Consider the following 16,114-nt stretch of genomic DNA (forward strand, 5'->3'; position numbering starts at 1 on the left):
GCGCGCGTAGACCGTTCGAGCGGCCGCGGTAGCGAAGGCTACGCGCTGGCGGCCGCGCTTGTACGCGAACAAGTGACTCGACGTGCATCGAAGGACATTGACGCTGCCGCCTAGCGCGTAGCCTTCGCTACCGCGGCCGCTCGAACGGTCTACGCGCGCTCTGATTGGTCGGGGTTTTCGCTTAATATCTCCTTAACGAAGCCCCATCTGACATTTTTGCAAAGGAAATTGTTGTTCAGAATCGTCTCAGCTACCCCCCATTTCCGGCTCCTCCCCGAGTTTTGGGACACCCTGTATAAGTTAGGGTTGTCTTGTAGGAATTTAGGCAGAATATGTGGCATAATGTTCTTATTAAGAAAAATATTAACATATTTATGTAGGCCGGATTATAGATAGATTTTTTACCTGAGCAAATTCCACAGCATCCTTTAATTTCTCAGCGAGTACGACATTGTGTTCGACGAGCTCTTCCACGTTAAGAAATATTGCTGTGAGCTGTTCCGAAGTAAGAAGACCAGCTCTGAACATGGGTCTATGAAATTCTTCCAGAATGATTTGCAAATCTCTTCCGTATTTCTGTTCGGTCTCCACAATCTCCGTGATTATTTCTTTGCGTTCCACTCTCTTTTTCGAACATTTTCTGCACACGAAAGGCGCGTACACCACGCCGCTAAACAAATAACGATGATTAATTGTACAGAAAATTTTCTTAATTTTCTTGTACAAGGTGTTTCGTATAAAGCGGAATGGTTGAATATCTCATAAGGAGGTGAAACTATCAAAAAATTATTTTTACGAAAGTTATTTCGATCGTTTGGACAAATTATATGGCGCAAATCATTTTGTTGTAAGTAAAGTACTGGGGGAGATTTGAAAAACAAATTAATTTTTCTTAAAAGAGACTCCAAATTCCAGATAAGAGCTTTATATTACAATAAATGATCTTTAATTATAAATCGACGAATTTGTCTAACCAAATGCTATTATATTATGGATAAAAATATACAAGGTCTCTTGTAAAAAAATAATTTGTTTTACGTTCGTTTTTCATACCTATATAATTAAGTAATAGCAGTTCTCCTGTCTGCGTATTAAAATAGTTCTTATTGTGATATTTAACGGTATACTGCTTTCAAATTTATGTATTACGTTGTTATGCAGAATGCATTCAAAAGAGTTGCAGCCTTTTTGGCAGGTCGATTCGTTCGACGTTGATGTATATTCGGTAGCAAAACTTTCGCTTCTTGCGGTAAACAGAATCAATAGTAAGAGAAAGTGCAATTCAACGATTCTGTGAACTTGTTACGCGGTTTGTCTTCGGTGATATTACTGTGGCTGTATACATTCGATAAAAGTTTACGCGTAACATACATTTCTCAACTGCAAACATTAACATAAATAGAAATTTACATGTTTACTTCCTGTAGGTAGTCGAATATAAATTATTTGCCTATTCAATCTATTGCTTACTAACCAAATCTATTTTTACTACATACAAAGTCATAAAAATGAAAGCGGAGAAACAACGTTTGTTATGTATTACATGCAGAAACGAATAATGTGCCTTTGTATTCAAACATTATGTATTATTTATATTATTTTGGTAACTCTAATTTAAGTAGAAATAGTTTGTTAGTTTTTATTTTATCGCCATGTATACCTTTATGGGTTTTTACTTTTGTTCCTTTCCCTTACGTTATATCCCCTTTTCCTTATCTAGTAATCTTATAATCTAGAATCTTTAAGTAGAAATATTTAGTACTCGTTTTGTTACGTTAATATACCAATTTTCTAAGTTCTCGACTAAATAACCCGAGTCTCAATCTGATGGGCGTTATAACCGATCTATGTATACGAAGTTCAGTCGGCTATCAATTTTGCTTATTCTTGTTCTTCTAATACATTACAACTATTTCGACGATTATTGTATGTAGAAATTATTTTTCTATTATTCTTGTTTTATTTGGAACTCTAGTTTATCGCTACGTTAGAGTACCAACCTTTATAGTAACGAAACGTACAGATTGCTTTAAAACTTGATTCTATGTGTGCTGTCTTAGAATGTGTTACCGAGAAAAGCTTAAAATTTGTATGATTTTTATTTATAAATAAATAGCAAGTTTACTTTAGAATGGCGCATAATTATTTTCCATACCCAATATATTACTTTGTGTTTTGTAAGTAACGATTCTTATCTTGCAAAATACTGAAGATACCTAATTATTTGGCATTTTTTATGACAAAAATATGAACAAATATTTGTATATAACACCAGCGGTTCGTATTTAGCAGACCTTTTATTTCATTCGTAAAGTGGCCATCTAGATCGTAGTATTGCCATTTATTCCGTAATATGTGCTTCCTTATGATCTGGATTTCTATTGATCGTAGGTATAACGTATTAATGTTATCACTCACCTGTCAGTTATCAAAGGATCCAGACGTTGTTCGCAGTCCTCGCAGAGCTTTGAATCACCGGAAATCACTTGTGGGATTCCACCGAAGAGACTTCCTGGTCCCGAGGAGACATTTCCTGCTCTCCAACGTCTCGGCACGCCTCGAGTGCTGCTAGCCTGACTGCTTTCTGATCCCACTCCGCTATCGGTTCTTTCTATATCTACGGCCCTTGCCTAGAAAAATCACCATTATATGCGGTCTTTCGGTTAATTTGTGTTTGAACAGGTTTCTGTTCTTATTATATTTACAGAATCGACACAGTTATGGGATAAACGTAGTTGGAATCACAGGATTTTTGCTGAAACTCTTCCCGTCAAATATCAAGGATTTGTTAGCAAACATTTGAATTAAAACTTACCTTCGATGTTTCCGGTGAACTGGTCAGGATAATATTGCACTCCTCGCTGCTGTCGGAGACATTAGAGATCTGAGAGCTCTTCGAGCTCAGATCACCGAGGCTGGTCTCCTTCTGCTCGTACAGAGCTTCCAAGTCCCCCTCCGTGTCCTCTTCGTCTTCGTCGTCCTCGTCGTCCTCTCCTTCGATGGAGATCGTTCGATCCTTCGAGTCCATCAAGAAGTTAAGCAATTCGAATTTGCTCGTGATATTCTCTTCCTCCGGCGACGTGGACATCTTCTTGAAAAAATCCTCGGGACTCTTGGACAGATACGTTTCCGCCAGATCCTCGGTATTCGGTTTCTTGAAAACATCGTTCGTCAAATAATTCCCAAGGAACTGATCGGCGCTGCCCTTTCTGTAGTAATCTATGCCGCCGAAGTATATCCTGTCCTTAATGTAATCCTCGGTCGGTGGTGGACTCAACGGTAGCGGAGGTGGTTCGTCGGGAATCTCTTCGTAAATGGGTTCCTTGATCACCTCGTAAGGATTCTCCTCGAGGAAAAGGTTCGTCGAGATAAAATCACCGTCCGAATTCAAACTGGACGATCTCGAGTAATTTGCCTCGAGGGTCGACTCGGAACTTTCGTACTCTTTGCTCTTCAACAAACTCTGCTTCAGGATCTTCAAAATTGCCTCGCCGCTGCTTTCGTCGAGGATTTCTCCATTCTCGCGAGCCTTTCTCAAGGAATCCTCGAGCAACTTCGAGATCAACGCTTCCTTGGACAATCCAGCAAGCTTCGACGAATTTTCAGCATCTTTCTGCTGAGTCTTTTTCTCCGCTCGTGCCACGCGATCGCCTATTACGCGGAGTTTCGAGTTCTTTCCCGTAGTTTTACCATCGAAATTCGGATTCTGTTTCTCAGAATCCGTAGTCACCTCCGGCGTGTTCGACGTTTTTTCGTCAGAAGCGAATTCGTTGGTCTTTCGAGAACGATCCTCGGTTTCGATAGGCTCCCATTCGGCGTTAAGCGACTTCGTCTGAGAATCTTCTTTGACGGCCTCGACGACGATGTTCGATTTGTAGTTGTCCAGAATCACTAGAGTGCGATTCTCCGCGGAACTTTTTATTCGCGGAGGATTCTCCGAGTTCACCGAGATCACCGTAGGATTGTAAACGCTGTCCTCGCCACCAACGCTGATGGTCACTTTGTTGTCCGACGTTGTTTCGGCGCTCGGCGTCGTGTCTCCGTTGATTAAAATTGACGTTCGCCTCGCGCCTTTGGCATCTGGACCTATTTGAAGCCTGTGAACGAGGGGAGAAGCTCGAGGGCTCACGGTTATTTTGTACACGTTCGCTTCCGTCGTCGGTGATCCGATTTCAACTTTCGAGGATCCGTAGGAGTTGGACGCGTTCCACGTGGTCTTCACCGTTGGGCTGTTTCGATCCAATTCGGAATAATCCGTGTCCTTTGGTTTTACGTTTGGTTCGCTAATCTTGTAACGGTGTTTCGGTTTTCCGGGTGGCGGAGACCAACTGGTCGGTCTCATGCCTCGAAAATGCTCGTTGTTTTCCTCGTAATTGCTCTGGGTATCTTTCGAGATTTCCATTTTTCGTTGTTCGATAATTTCTTCGATTTCTTTCGAGTCGAACGAATGTTGCTCGTACTCCGTTTTAATCGAGTCGCTATCTTTCTCCGAGTACACGCTTTCCGCTGTCTCCTCCATGAATTCGGACGAATCGTCTGGCCGAATCGTCTGTTCGCTCGAACATAACGAGGACTGCGATTCCTTGACTTTTCTGTAGAGGCTGAGGCGCATGGTATCCATGAACAATATATTGCCAGCTGACACTCCCGGTCTATTGAACGATCGTTCGCTTTGACTGCGTGATAAAGATGATTTCTTTGAGTTCTCTGCGAATCGAGCAAAAGTATTTGTGTTTTTTAACATTGTTGGCAGACTTGTATTAAAATGTTCTATCGTAGCTCTTAGAACGTAAAAATGTGTTTTAAATAACATGAATACATTAATTGCCAGGAAGTTCAACACAATTTTTGTATACAGATTTAGAAATACTTGAGCGAATAGTACACTAAACAGTAAAGGAATATTGCGCATTATCCAAGAAAAATAAATTCGACCTCAACAGAGTTCTCTCATATATTTTGGGCTCATAGGGATAAATAAATATACGCAAATGAATTAATAAAGAAGTTCTAGCATGGTATAAATTACAAATAACCACAGCCCGGCTGAGAATTTTTGCTGAAAAGAAGAGAAAACTCGTGAGATTTCTAAGAAGCATTATTACACGCTATAATACCTAGAGAAAGGGTTACTCCGTCAACGATTTGATGATTTATGAGATACTAAGAAAAGCGTTTCACGAGATTATCATTGTTCATAAACACGAAGTGAACGATAGACAATTATCTAGTTATACATTTGTAAACATGTAACGATTACCAATAATTACGTGTAGCATAGTAATGAGATATATGTTTCTATTTTGTTGTTATTAACTTTCTATTTAAATTAATTCTTTCGAAGCACGAAGGTTTTCTTGTTTAACGAATTATGAACGATAAATGCTTCGAGATTGCAATTAAGAATATCCCAAAACTTATATCGTTTAATTTTGTTTTGGGTTTATTGTCCTTATCGAAAAGTTCGCAATTGTGAATTTCTTCAAAAGGCGAAAATAAAATATTCTTTTAAACCCAGCAATTATTCAAGATTTTAACATTTGGCTATACACGAGTCTGCCATTAACAATACTCTAGTGTCTTCTATTAATTGATCTTAATTAGAGATATCGCTCAAAAAACGCGACGAACGAGTGACCTTAGGTGAATACACTTCGATAGCACTGAGAAATAGTGCCATGGAATGTCGCGTGAGTCCGGAGGCAGTAACTAAAGTTTTGAAATAAAAAAGAGAAACTGGATCAGTTGAAGCGAACGAAGAGGAAAATGCACAGGAAAAAAGTCTACCCATCGTAATGAGGTTGTTTTAATAAGAAATAGTAAAATAAACCTTAGGAGAGCTAGTTTCGATCTGGAATAAGATTTAGCTAAAGCTGGAGTTGTAAATCATGACTTCAAGTCTACTGTTACGTATAAAAACATCGACATTCCATAACTAATTCTTAAGTGAAATGAACATTTAAAAGTGAATTTTTCTATCGTTCGCGTGAACGATAATAGCTCCAAGTAATTTGTATCGCGAAACGGGCAGTAATTTAGAAAGTAATTCGACTTCTTACCTTCAGATTTCAAAATCAGGTCCTTCTCGTCGACAGCAATGCTTGGAATACGATCCTTGCGATCCTTGACCGCGTACTGTTGTTTGGTGTCGTCTTTCATTTTTACGGAATTTTCCTCTTGTATCCTTTTCTTTCCTTCGTCCCCCTTCTTCGTATTTTCGCGTTTCGGCGAACGAATAATTTGATTCGAGATCTTTTCAGGTATATCCTCGCTCTCTTGCAACATCCTGTCCATTCGAACCTCTTTCGTTCCGTCAGCATTAACGTGGTTTTGGCACACATCCTGAGAGATTTTAGGCTCCTTCAGTCGAATTCTGTCAATCTTTGGATCCCTGATATTCGGAATAGTAATGAAATTATATTTCTCCTTTTGCTCATGCGTCATCACTGTCACCTCTTCTTCTTCTCCTTCTTCTTCTTCCTCTTCATCATCATCATCATCTTCTTCTTCTTCTTCTTCTTCTTCTTCCGCTTCTTCTTCCACTTCCTCCTCTTCCTCTGACTCTTCGTTGTTTCTTTCCTCTCTTCCTGCGACGCAATTCGCGATCCTTCCGATTCTGGTCCACAGTAGCCGCGTGGCCTCCGATGGTTTCTCAGGTGCGAATATAACGTTATCGACGTTGAAGAGGACGTTCTTCCGTTTGGTCTCGAGCACCTTTCCCCGTTTCAGGATGCTTTTCAGCGTTTGTTTGGCTTCTTTTAGTCTCCTCGGTGGTCGCTTCGGTGAAACCTTTGGTATGGGAATTCTCGTGACCGGCGGAACGTCCTCGTTATCCGAGATCTCGCGCGGTTCGCTGAACACCCTGATTCTCTGACCGCCGATCGCCGCTACGGCGCTTCTGTTCGGTATCCTCTCGATCGATTTCACTTTCGAGGGATCGAACAAACTGGACCGCGGTCTGGCTTCGTCCTGCTCGAGGGCGTTGTCCGACAGGTCGTCGCTGAGATCGTCCTCGTCCTTCTGCTTCTTTAGCAAAAGATACGGATTCACGTCGCACTCCAGAATGCTCTTTCGCGAGTCTAACGCACTCGATGGCCGATCTTTCCACTCGTCTTGGTTCCCGATCTTCGCCTGACCCGTTTCCGGTGTTTTCGTCAACGTACCCGTGCCTCTAACTTTCTTCGGGACCCGTACCAGCCTACCGGGCGTAGTTAAAGACGACGGAGTCCGGATGGTGTTCGCCAACGACGGTGCCTCCTCGAGCCACTCTTCGGTGGACGCGACAGCGAAGTTCGGTCGTGGTTTGCGCGTCGTCTCCTCGTAGCTTCCGGTTGCCTCCTTGTCGAACCATTCGGATCTCGAACAAGTACTTTCGACGGAGCCTTTTCGTTCTTTCGCGTTTCGCGCCACGCTTTGGCTTCGAGAATCGCGCTGAGATAACGGCCGATGCGGCGAAATGCTCCGTGCTCTCGTTCGCGGCTCGACCAGCCGATTCCGTCTCATCTGGTCGTACGGATCGTCTATCGAGGTCCTCAGGACTCCTATCGATTTTCCAATAAGTCGATTCAGTATTTGAGCAAATATCTTTTCTTTAAAAATTTTTAATATCTTTAAATATCTTTTCTTTAAACATTTCTAAACATTTTAATTCTTAATAAGTGCAGTGAAAGGTAAATCCTCTCACTCCTACAAGAACGGCACCAAAAAGAGAGGTATATTCAGAAATTGTTTATAGAGAAATTACACGTTGATTTATTTTTAAACTTGTATCGTGTTTTATTGTACATTTAAGTAAATAAAAACCGATGCATTACTTTTATATCTTCAATTAATCAAGAAAATAAATTATTTATGTTCTGCTATTGATGATTCTAGGTTGAGAATATACGCAAGCCAAAATAAACAATGTTTCACGATTAAAATAAATTCAAGATGGTATTAAAAAATTTCGAAATTTTCAGTTCTAGCTGTTAAATTCCTAGATAATTTCGAAATGTTCAGTTCTCGCTATTAAATTCCCGAATAATTCTCGATATACCGAATTTTTCCAATTCGTAGCCATCCTGCTTGTATAAAATGTAAAAATATTGGAAAAAAGATGACTCACCCGCGAGACTGGGTCTCGACCTCGAGGAAATCGTCGGAAGCCGACATGTTCCACCCAAAGGGACGCCAGCCAATCGGTGACCACCGCACTTGCGGCAATTGCCGAACTTCCGGGTGGTTCCGCTGAGAAATTCTGGACAGGAACATACTACCAGTATCGGCGCTCCCGGGGGCGGCGGGGGCGGTGGTGTCATGAAGCCTCGTGGCTCGAGACCAACCCTCGAAGATCGAACCGTGCCATAGAGCCACGGATCGCCGTAGATCATTTGTCGAGAGAGCCCGCTGCTCCCGCTGATCGTTCCCCACCCTTTTCCAGGATCATCGCCGCTTTGATTCTGCCGCGACAGACCCAGACGCACGCTCCACGATTTCTTTCCTTTGCTCAGCGTGTCGTAATTCTGAAACGAATAGTGTTCATCGATTGGAAATTGTGTGTTTCAATAATGTGTCAATAATTAACATAGCTTCGCTCCGAGTTGCCTGTGCATTCGCACGAGGTTCTATATTCAGAATAGATTTGCGCTTTTTTTTTAAGACAGAGATTGCCACGTTGGTCACTGGTGACTCTATTTTAATCTGACAACGTATCTTTAAGAAGATTACGATTAACCTTTTGTCTAAAAAATGTTGAATACTTTTTCCTTAAGGAAAATGTTGTTTCGAATCATCCCTCGAATCACCTCTTTCAAGGAGTTCCAACATTTTTGAGACACCCTGTATATTACTCATAACTATTGTTATCGCATGAAACCTATCGATTATAGATTGCCATTAAAAAAAGTGTAACAAAATAATTGTTGGAAATAAAATGTAACCGACTTCGAATAAATATTAAAACTGCACTGAAAAGTATGAAATAATTTGTGTTTCCTTTAAATTAAACTATATTGAATAATATATTGAATTTCTATTTTCTTTATATTAAATCACGTTAAACAACCTTTTTTCGTTAATTTTATATCATCGTACGTTATTATACCATAGAATTGACGAAATACGAGAAATCGATCACTAGATTGCGGATTTTATGCACTCATGATATAAATATACTAAATACGCGATAAACATAACCAAAAGTTATGCGTACTTAGACAAAATAAAAAAGAATGATATTGATACGTTAATTGTAAAATATATTCAGCGTGCACTATCTTTTATATGTTTATATCTATTGTTTCTTTTTTGAATGCGATACATCGTAGATGCATAAAATCCGCAGTCTATCGATCACATCTTGTAAAGGTATTTATTACGCAAAACGAAATACTTGTTTCTATTTCAATTAATATGTCTTCTGTTGAAAGTGCAAACTTATTACACATGTATTTCATGTATACGAATCGTTTAGTATGTAGTCGCCTTACTTAGACGTGCAATTAATATTCGGTTCGAGTCTTCGTTACGTATAATTACTGTTGTTATTATTATCATCTGACAGGAAGAACGTGCACGCGAAGCTTTCGATTTCGACAGGATATCCTCACTTGGTAAACGGAATGCTTAACGAAGTGTTATGTTGTTACTCTTTCACGTGCGAAATCAACGCTGTCAGTAGTATACGTCTTTATAAGGCGCCTAAAAACGAGCCTCGGTAATACTGTAGGAGTCTGAACGAAAAATAAGGCACGGGGATTCGAACCCACGACGATCCTCGGATTCGCAGTCGACCGCTTTACCTACGCGACCAATCCCGTAGCCTACGTTTCGCGTTCTTATTTGACTCCTTATTGTTGGGTATGGGAGGCGCGGACACTACAATACTCTATTTGTTAAAGTCAATTTTGAGGAAATTGTTGTGGTTTATACAAGACCAATAACATTTTCCAACTAATATTAAAGCAACATATTAATATGGTCTTAATTACCTTTTATAATTAAAACATATACAATAATATAATGAGACAGCAGCTCTGTATGTATGAAAATCGATACACAGACAAAAATTGTTTCGGTTTGTGTGTATTCAATTAAAGAAAAAAATAAAAAAAAAAAAAAAAAAGGAATTCAGTTTTAACTTTGTCCGAAATATTAATCTTAAAGAGCATTATTGTACCGCGATAATAAATTTGTAGCGTTCTTATATTATCGTTGATACTCGGTTAGACGTTGAAATTCTGAGAGGCAATATTTAAAAATGATTAATGCATTCAGACATTAATTACATAGGCGCTGCTATCGACTTACGATTGCGTCGGAATTTTATGTTCTTCGTTCAAGCTCTAATATAACAGAAAAGCGCAGAATTACACGAAACACGTACGAGACTGACTGTAGATCGTACACTGTGAATTACAAGTACTCGTAAAAAATTATCATTGAAAATGTTTTTATGTGCTCTTGGAAGCCCAGTGAAAGACGCGAAGGTGGAAAGGAATAAGAAGAAAAAAAAAAAAAAAAGGCGATGCAAGAAGCAAAAGAAAAGGAAAGAACAACAGGTTCCAGCGAAAGTAAATGGCGGCAGGAATCGTTCGAGATCGCATTTTAAATTTGTTTTCCCCTGGTGAAACTGCAGCGATCGGTGGGACCAGCTCGTTTTAGCCCGGCCGTGAGTTTCGAAAGAAGGGAGAAACCGCGAAAGGACAAGGATGTCCGAAACGGACAAACATTTCTTTTCTTATGCGAAAAGAAGAACGTCGATTCTGCGTCAAGCTATAAACAGTCTATTTATAGAAAACTGTGAAAAATTCAAGAAAGGAGAAAGGAAGGTACACGAACTGCAGTTTGCCTGGTCTGAGGCTAGGTCTGGATTAAGTGGACGAACGATTCTTTTTACACGAAAAATGAGAATCTCGTCCCTGCATCGAGCTATAAAAAGTCTATATATAGTAAATACAGTCGAAACAAATAAACTTTATTTTCGATACACGTTTCGACCTTCGGTTTGGATTTCTTCGGTATACAGTAGGGTGCTTCTTATTTGAACGATTTTTTATTAGTCTTAGTTTAAATTTAAGTTACACACCCGCCAACTACCTTGCAAATACATAAACAAAAATTCCTGCAAAATTCGGGCGCTTAAGTTTAACAACAACACGTGCCCCGAAACATCGAAAGGTTTGAATGGAAAATACATGGAATTTTTTCAATCGTTTACTTCTTCTTATAACACCGGTAGACTATAAATTGATGAAATGGTTCGAAAGGCAGAGTTATTGTTACGTGTAATAATAGGAACATGCCCTAAAAATTTCAAATTTTTATCTCAATTATTTAACTAGAAATGGACAGAACTTTCCGGTAGACCTAATGTAAAAATACTGATAATAGGTAATATTGTGTTTGATACAGAGAACAGTGTCACGATACGAAACGAACGAAAGCTAATTACGTATTAGTATGGATAATGTTCATTGTAGTGTAAGATAACCTAAATTGTAAGGAATTTGTGATAAAAAGCTGCGAAAAATTGAGGAAAAGAGACTGAAAAAAAATTGAAACTGGCGTTCGCCTGGTTCTTCTGGTTTTCATGTCGAGTTACGACGTTATCCCTCCTCGAGAAGAAAATTACCTTTTAAAAATAACAGCATTCTATCGTAAAATTATAGGCGTTCGCTAACAGGTTTCCTCTGCAGAAAAATCTTATCTCTGATATACAAAAAAAAGCGCTGTTAACATTCTGACAATTAAACTGTAGTTTTAACGATTTTCCCCGGAGACTTTAACGCCAAGTTAATCAGCGCGCATCAGTTAATTAGTAGATCGATATTTGGTGAAATATGAAACGTATATTTAGTATTTTAGAATGGTGTCATTAAATAAATTTGATTATATAAGAATTCTTACGTGCTATTTGTAATTCTTCGATTGCTATAATAATGATAAATATTTAACCGTTACTAAAAACATATTGTATAGCATTTTTATTAATGCGATTCTTTTTATTGTTAAATACTTGATGAAATCAAATCATTTATACACAAATATGCAATCTACGTGTCCATTTATTGGTACACTACGTGATATTTATTGTTTAAAAATATTTGTTTACTACACGTTTTCGAAGTCAATTGTTCTACTACTTCGGTTGTTTGATAATAAACAAATATCGAAGAGAAACGTTCAAGTACAATAATTTGGAGTAACGAATTATGTATAGGTATATTTTACACGGACGGGAGGCAATACACAAGTATAATTGGCACGAGAGTTACTTGGAAAGCGAAAGCTTAATTGAAACCAGGAAACTCGCGAATCGTCTCGTGACCATTGTTTCTAGAAAAGAAAAAATCATCAAGGTGGGATTTACGCGCGGTTTGTGCGTGCTTGAAGGTTAGATGGGATTTGCAGTGTTCAAAGAAAATACGTGAAATTATGTGCATTCCTTCATGTCTTCAAGAACTATAGAAAATTAATGGTTGTGTCGATAAGCGAGAACAGAGTTCTCAAACCTTGCAAATTGAAGGTTGATTATGAACACAATAATTATAGTTCGTCATGTAAAGAGATATAGTAAGCTAACTTTCAAATTGTTCTCTGATGGCTTATTCGGATCGATTTAGATTTGGCTGAACTTTGGGGGACCAAAAATTGTTATGTTTTTTTTCTTTTTTTACATAATCCTGTAGATTTCGGCGAGTAGAATCCAAAAATGCTAGTTGTTTCGGTACCGTTACGATACTAGTAATTTTGTTAGAAATGAGTTGTTGATAATTTTGTTAAGCTTCATGCTGTGTTCTGGAACAAAGTATGACCAAACCACGTTTCGTTTCAATATTATCTATAAAGTAACTTACTTTCATATCTTCCCTAACGATATTAAATAATCATTATTTATAGGATTTTCAATTAGTAGATATATTGCGATAAATTTAGCGTTAATTTATTCTTCCATTATTTCATAATATGCATCTTATGGAATTTCATAAATATCATTCATACATTTTATCTTCACATTTTTTTTCTAAATTACATAAACTTGGTTTTTATATTCTTCGCGTGGATACAATTCTTTTGGCTGACACTAAAAGTTTCTGTGCAAAGTAAAGAACTACTTCGCTTCCGTATAATTTGTCCTGCATTCCTCCGTATCCTGCATTCATGTATCACTTTAGTTTTCGTTATTTCTTTTAGTTTACTTTAATGTAGGTAAATTAATTAACGCATGCCATTTTCTCACGTGGATAATGTATTGCAGCATTCCTCGCACACAAAACAGAATGACAACTTCGTAAACGAATTAATAGGTGATTTTGGGTCAAGAATGATTTTAATAATAATATTAAAAATTATTTGACGAGTGTAGGTACGAGATGCGATTACGTTTTGTAATACGTGGAAAAATACAGAGCGACACGTCGCGACGTGTCGGTTTCGTGCACGTAATTTCCTTTTGTTGGGTAAGAACCGAATGACATCCTCGGGACTCTTAATAGCCGCAGCTGCATGTAATTTGTCTTGGCTCGCCGATGCAAGCACTTACACCTGCCGTCAAAACAAGCTCCATGAACCGTGGTGAAACATTTACCTCGATACCTAATGAAAATCGTTGGTATCGTAACATTGATAAATTCTACGAAGATGAATCGTCTGAGTGAAAAGGTAATTAATTTCACGGTAATCTCGTCATATTTCTCGTAACGGCGTTAGCGAATAATTCATCACGCGTCGCATAAATATTTTATGCTGTTGAAACACAAATTGCAGCGTTTCTCAAACTTCCACTTTCTCGAGAACCCCTCCTAACGAGTGCGTAAATATTTCGCGAAATCCTAAAGCGGAATAGAATATACGATTATTTAAATACATTTTCAACCTTTTTTACGTTTCGAAAAAATTGAAATTTAATTTACATACAGTCAGTCCCATAAATACTCGTAGCTTCAACGTCTATTGGAAATAGTCTAAATGAAATGATAGGTTTGATGTTTCTAAATATATCTTTCGTAATGAAGATATACATGTATAATGTTTCATAATAAATAAATATGATGAAAAACCTTAATTAAATTTAATTCAGGCGACCTTTTGTAATAGACATAGATGGTACGAATATTTATGGGACTGACTGTGTAAATACACGTTACGTTGTTCGTTACTAAGCAGAAAAATTTATATGAACACATTGGCCAATATGCATGGATCTTGTCGAAAATGATTCATTCTATTTTAACAGTAAACTAATTTTTTTTCGAATAAGTAATATTAACTTAATGCAAATGATTAATGAAAATGAATTTGTTACTTGTTATTTTCAACCGAAACAGAATAAAAGGTGAGGGGTATGTTATGTGAATGTATACAAAATAGTGTTGAGAACTATACAGGAGATTGCACCCGTTCTAAACTTTCAAGAAAGCTTTTTGATAAAAATAATAAGTTCTTATGAAAAATAAAATACTACAGGAAGCATTTTTTTTTTTTTAATCTGTTTAAACTATAGATATAAGAAAAACATATAAAAAAAATTTTGTTTTTACAGATTAATATGTACTTAATCAAATACCCTACATGAACATTTCATTGCTTTTAATAAATTTCCCTTTTTAATAATTCCTTAACACGCTAAGTGCCACGTCAGTCACCGGTGACTGACGTTAACTTTTGGTTCGGGCCGCGACAGTTGCCGGTGACCGACAGTGTATAGTATGATATAAAACCAAACAATTCACACTGTTTTAAGTAATTACTGAAGATTTCTTTAAAATGTACTCAATTTTTATTTATTACCGGATGTATCATTAATGCATTTATACACCGCGATACCAGCGCTTCCGACGAGGATTTCCTTAAAAATTCGCGTGGCACTAAATATGTTAACAAAAAATTCCTCTCTCACGGCGAAAATTTCAAATGATTCGAACGTGGTAAGCACCACGCGGCATGGATAATGTTAAAGTGTGTGGCGCGGAACGATCATCGACAAATTGCTTCGTTCATCGTGGCTGAAACGGGTCGATTCCCAGATTCATCCTTGAAACAACGAAGAAAATCGGCATGAAGATGAATATGCGATAGAAAAATGACGTTAATTTGCATTTTAGAGGCGGATACAGTCGGTCGGACAGCGATATGACATCCTACAGCGCGCGAGGTCGGGAAATGGAGCAGATAGGTGGCCCGAGGGCAGACTCGATATGCTTTACTTTCTCGTCGATGCTGAACTTTCGTAAAAGTCTCGTTCCAGAACCTCACGTAAGAGGAGCGGCCTATACGCTCGGCCGGTTGCTCGAAAAACAGCAAGAAAGCTAAACGTACGGGGCGCGATAAGCGGGTCGCGTACGTGTGTATGTATAGATAGGTGTTCGCCAACTGATCGTAGGAAGTGCTCGCATATTGCAGGTGCGACGAGAGAACGGGCGTGGCCGACAAAATTTCAGACGAACGGTACAGGTTTTAGTCCAGTGACATTTCGACCGATTTTTCCCGGTTGGTGAAATCTGCACAACTAACGGATACATCTAAGCGACGCGGATCGACCTGTTTTGCATTTGCTTTTGTCTGTACACCGTCCAACTCATCCAGTGAACGTAACAGGTCTCATTAACGAGTAATTTTTCTTTTTTTGAAGAGGTATTCTTTAATACGGGTACGCAAAATCTAGGACACCTTTGGAATTTTGTTAAAAGAGCACTATTTCTGATAATGGTTCGAAATCTTGGACCGTTATTTATACGTACACAGTGGACAAAAAGTATCGCAATAAGCATCACTTCTCCGAATTTAGTCTTACATCTTTCTATATATATATATATATATATTTTAATTTTTTGATAAAGGTAAGTAAAGCAAAAATGTTCGTAATCCTAGATGCATTTTGTGTACAAAATATATTTCCGTTATAATAATTTCACAATCCTTGCAAAATTATAAATACGTTTTGAAATAAATTCTACGAAGTTTTCAATAAATAATTAATTGAAAATTGAGAATACCAAAGTGTAAAGTTTATATGCTGCAAGTAGAGTTGCAAATGAAATTATGTCTGGGATCAATAATTTCACAATCCTTGAAAAATTATAAATACGTTTTGAAATAAATTCTACGAAGTTTTCAATAAATAATTAATTGA

The 16,114-nt window shown here is 38.1% G+C and overlaps 1 protein-coding gene across 1 annotated transcript in view; it reads right to left on the minus strand.

Annotated features, from left to right (window-relative positions):
* Positions 1-372: 372 nt before the first annotated feature.
* The window catches only part of LOC128890611 (uncharacterized), a 58,218-nt gene continuing 42,476 nt past the window's right edge, over positions 373-16,114 (minus strand). Inside the window, exons 3-7 of the mRNA XM_054149265.1 lie at positions 8,108-8,504; positions 6,060-7,541; positions 2,816-4,707; positions 2,419-2,630; positions 373-670 (exon numbers count right to left, since the gene is read on the minus strand). Of these exons, the coding sequence (XP_054005240.1) occupies positions 373-670; positions 2,419-2,630; positions 2,816-4,707; positions 6,060-7,541; positions 8,108-8,504 (4,281 nt within the window). The remainder of the gene's footprint in view (positions 671-2,418; positions 2,631-2,815; positions 4,708-6,059; positions 7,542-8,107; positions 8,505-16,114) is intronic.

Source organism: Hylaeus anthracinus, unplaced genomic scaffold (assembly GCF_026225885.1).
Source record: "Hylaeus anthracinus isolate JK02 unplaced genomic scaffold, UHH_iyHylAnth1.0_haploid 12001, whole genome shotgun sequence".
NCBI lineage: Eukaryota > Metazoa > Arthropoda > Insecta > Hymenoptera > Colletidae > Hylaeus > Hylaeus anthracinus.